The sequence below is a fragment of the Rhea americana genome, unplaced genomic scaffold (assembly GCF_003343005.1).
Source record: "Rhea americana isolate MKP2758 unplaced genomic scaffold, rheAme1 scaffold_124, whole genome shotgun sequence".
Lineage (NCBI taxonomy): Eukaryota > Metazoa > Chordata > Aves > Rheiformes > Rheidae > Rhea > Rhea americana.
Genome location: NW_028185306.1, coordinates 410,463 through 414,743, shown reverse-complemented (window position 1 = coordinate 414,743; position 4,281 = coordinate 410,463). Strand labels below are relative to the sequence as shown.

The following is a 4,281-nucleotide window of genomic DNA, read 5'->3' as shown; positions in this document are numbered from 1 at the left end:
TGGCACATGGACTGAATTCTGATATTATTAAAATTGGTGGGAATTGTCCAATGTCAGTTTGGCAATTATAGCAAAATACAGCATTTCATCACCAAAATATTTTTTAATTTTACATATAACAGATCTTTGATTAAAGTCAGATCTACAAATCAATCAAATACATTCTACCCTGTGCTCAAGCACAGAGAAAACTAAAATGGCTATAGGGCAATCGTGATGTATAAATTCCAGTTGGTACTCAGAGCAAATACTTAATTATATACATATATGTGTGGTGACCAAAGGACAAACAACTGACACTAAATAATTTACATAACTTAAAAAGAATTTTGGTTTTATTTTAGATTTTAAGTGCTACTGGTATCAATTATATGTATCCCCTAAAAACTTCTCTGTCAGCAAAGAGAAGGGGTGATTAAAAAGCAAGCTGACATCGTTCTGAGCAGCCTGAAACAAGCGTAAGGCAGAATTGGAGAGGCTGTAATAAAAATTGTTTTCATTTACAACTATATGGTCTTACTTTCCGTATCCACGAGCAACAAGTTTAGGTGGTTATTCTGTCAACTTTTAAAATCTGGCCTGATGAACAWACACAGCTAGTGTTCACTTCCATCCTGTTCCTCCTGGCGGTCACCGCCTAAGTGTTTCACCGTCATTCCGAGTGTATTTGTGTTGAGGTGTACTCGCAGCTGCCGTACTGTTTGAGATGGCTGCAGGACATCACTACCGTTCCTCCCTTTGCGCCTGTGTCAGTGCTAATGGCTCTGCTTTGTGGTATCCTAAGGGCGCCTCTGTTAAGCTCTCAGCAGAGCTATGYAATATCACTGGTTTCCGTGTTGGTTCCTCCTGTCGGCTCAAACAGGCCCGTGATCACGGAGCAGTGCTGCCGCCTCGCTGGCCTGTACTCCTGTCAGGTCTCCGCTCTGCGGGAGCGAGACCAAACTCCGCTCTGGCGGGCAGGCAGGCCGGCCGGTAAAGGAGCGTTGCCAGTGCCTGGGCACAGCRTAGCGTGGCGTCCAGGCCGACGTGGCCCGGCCTCGTGCTCGCTGGCCTGCCTCTCTCCTCTACAGCCTTTCACCCATCCAGAGATGGTAGGAGGAAGTCGCCCGTCCTAAGGTCACGGCTGCTGCGGAGTCTGATGACAGACTCAATTCATACACAGTTTTCTCTGCATTGGAAAGTCTGTGATTAAGAGAAGTTTCTACTAGAAGTTGGAGGAGGGATGACTAAATCTAGTTCATCATTTAAGACATCCATTTGCTTCCTCTTGAGAAGATTAGACCGTTACATAACGTAAATACAGATGCCATTTGTGACAAAAGATTCTGCCATTTACTAATCACATCCTCTCTCAATGGACTAACAAGTCCGTTAGTAGTCTAGGTTTTTACATTTTGTTCCAGAAAGCCTGACTATTTTTTGTGATGAGTGGCAGTGAGAAAATAGGTTTCAGCACTTCTCAGTGCTGATATTTCATTTGTAGAAGATTTTTTTTTTTAAGTAACTTAATTCCTGAATTGTTTTGCACCTAGTCAAGAAAAGGGCTCAGTGCACACAATTACATTGCAAGTAAAAATTTCCACGAAACTGCTGATATAACCAAATGCAAACAATTAGAAATAACCCTTCGCACCACTTCCTCTCTTCTCTGAACTTCCATTTTAAGTTTCCTTAATAACTTTAATATTTGTCTGTATTACGTATAGTACTGTTTATTTAATCTTTGGAAGTTGCTAGTTACGCAATTACATATGGAGTCTGCTTTATTTTCCATTCTCATTACTTCAACTGTAATTAAAAAAAAAATGCCAACCAATTGCAACCTCACATTTAACCACAAAATTGACAGTGCTATTGGTATGATTTTTTTTCCTAACAAAGTAAATTTCTTTACAGTTTTAAATATTTTGTGGATTTCTTAGCTCAGCATCAGATCTTTTAAGCTCTAGTGCTTAACGCAGTTGATGAGCTGCTCAGAAAAAATAGAATGTTAGAATGGCTGGAATGTTTCCAACCATCATCAGGACTCCTGGGTCACTTCTTTCTGTAATTCAAATGGACTGCAAACAATAATGCCAAGCATTTGTCCATAAAACCTCTTCTGAATTTTTGAATCTCCAGTTATTATCCACAGCTTCATCCTTCTCCTTTCACTCTCCTTATCCACAGCACTTTTAACAGGTCTATCAGGAACTGAGAGAACATCTCGATAGTGCTAAAGAAGCATGAAGAAATAAGCAGATAGTGCAGAGCAGTGCTTGCGTATTGAGCTGTAAATTTTAATAATCTGCACAAGACATAAGGTAGTTTTACTAAAGTTGTAGTCATCACTCACTTTTTGATTGATATAATATGGGTCCAAGTCTTCCAAGGGCTCAGACACCATTCCCGGAGGTATGTCCCCATAAATAAATGGCAGTGTCTTTCCTGCCTCCAAGTCACTGTTTGGTTTTGGACCATTTTCATCATCATCATCTGTATGTTCTTGCTTGGGCTTTTTAGCTTTTTCTTCTGCAGAACGCTTTTCAATAGCTGCGAGAGATTCTCTAGTAAAATAGCGGAAGCTTTCAGGTCCTGGTGGTACCAACAGTGCCTGTGCCATCTTTTCATCCTGTAAATTTAATTACTTTTAGCCTCTTGCATAAGAATGACCTACAAAAGAAAAATGGAGAGAATTTCGGAAAACTGGATTGTACTGACAGACAAAAACATTTGCATAGAACTCCCTTTACAGGCCTGAAATAGAAGCAGCATATTTCAAAGCTGATTAAAATTTATAAGCAACTGCTCAGAAATTAGATATTTTTAAAATTATTTTATAACTGTTTTAGTAGTGTGTTTTAAAACATACTACTTTTACCTAAAAATGCTACTCTGCCTGTGTATCAGTGTCACACTGTGTCACAGTCAGAGCAAGATACTGACTTTTATCCTCACATACTTTTCGTGTATCAGTAATCTATCTTTAAAAATTTAAAATACTTTCGTTAAACCAAAAAGAAGTTTTTGTATGATTAATGTTATTAATGGCAGCAGCCATTTTCTACGCTGAAAGTTAATTTGGTGTACCAAAGCAGGTTAGGAGCTATTTATTGACAGACTGTGAGCAGTGAATCAAAATAGTAAGCTTTTTAAGCAAAAGGAAACAGATTGATCAAGCCCGTGTTGGAGGAGAATCTTGCTCCTGCTTTCTTGCAGAGCAAGTGTCATAACATCATTTCAGAACAAAATGAACTTGAAATCTGAGATCGTGGTTCCCTGTCTGTGGCTCACTGTCTTTGGCGCCAGTGCTGGCTTATGCAGCCCCTGCTACTTTTTCCTGCTTTTGCACCAAACTCTCCAYTGTACAGCAAGTCTCTTTATGAAGCCAAGCAGTCAGCTGGCTGACAATAGCGTTCTTTTCTTTTTTCCAAGCCATTCCAAGTTGGACCAGTTGCTCAAACTGATGCACTGTCCAGCACAACAAAGGGGTTTAAATGACTGGAGGGAGGGTAAAGGGTAGAAGGAAGACAGATCTGGTTAAGCTGTAGTGCCACCACGTAAGAAATTGTAGCCTTATTTGATGTTTACTTTGCAGAAGTCTGTGGCATAGTATACTAATAATTTTAATAGGTCTATGTATTTTAGAAATCATGAAAACAAATTTTAAAGACTCAGTGAGTTTCGGTATCTGAAGAAGTTCCTCTAATTGTGCTTGCTGTACATGAAGGCATGCAGCTTTCCCTACSTTACTGACAAATGTGCAACACCTGTGTTCTAGAGTTGCCATAACTAGATCTGATAAATAATACTGCATTTGTCTGCATTCATTCAGTAGTGTTTCTSCTAATGTTTCTCGCCTCTCTGGAGCAGTTTTGTGGAAGTTACACRCAAACAATCTTCTACAAAGTGCTGCAATAGTGAATTTCTGGAGGGGGTTAAAAAAAAGGATTCCTCTGAATGTAAGTCAAAAGAGTCTGAAGAATTTACAGTAGAGAACTGGAGGAAAGAAATGAGACTGCATATTCTTAAATCTGAAATACCAGGCCAGCAGTATGGTGGATAAGTCTACTCCTGGGCCACCTTAAATCTAAGTCTCTCTCTGGAGTGGATTGACAGCATAGCTTCAGTTCATACTATCAGCTGAGATCTCTGAAATAATTTAATCAGTAGATTATAACACCAAGTATCTGAGTAATGCAAGACCAGAATTGAGATACCATAAATTCATTAATAAAAGTTAGTGTAATATGGACATGAAGAAAGTTTTTCCCAAGAAAAAGCCTGGAGAACCATGAGTTA

The 4,281-nt window shown here is 39.3% G+C and overlaps 1 protein-coding gene across 7 annotated transcripts in view; it reads right to left on the bottom strand.

The window, feature by feature from the left end:
* The window catches only part of LOC146600260 (sodium channel protein type 2 subunit alpha-like), a 58,354-nt gene extending 55,752 nt beyond the window's left edge, over window positions 1-2,602 (bottom strand). For all 7 annotated transcript variants that reach the window (XM_085325854.1, XM_085325855.1, XM_085325858.1 and 4 more), the window contains exon 1: window positions 2,336-2,602. In XM_085325854.1, coding sequence (XP_085181980.1) covers window positions 2,336-2,602 — 267 coding nt within the window. The remainder of the gene's footprint in view (window positions 1-2,335) is intronic.
* Between the last annotated feature and the right edge of the window lie 1,679 nt (window positions 2,603-4,281).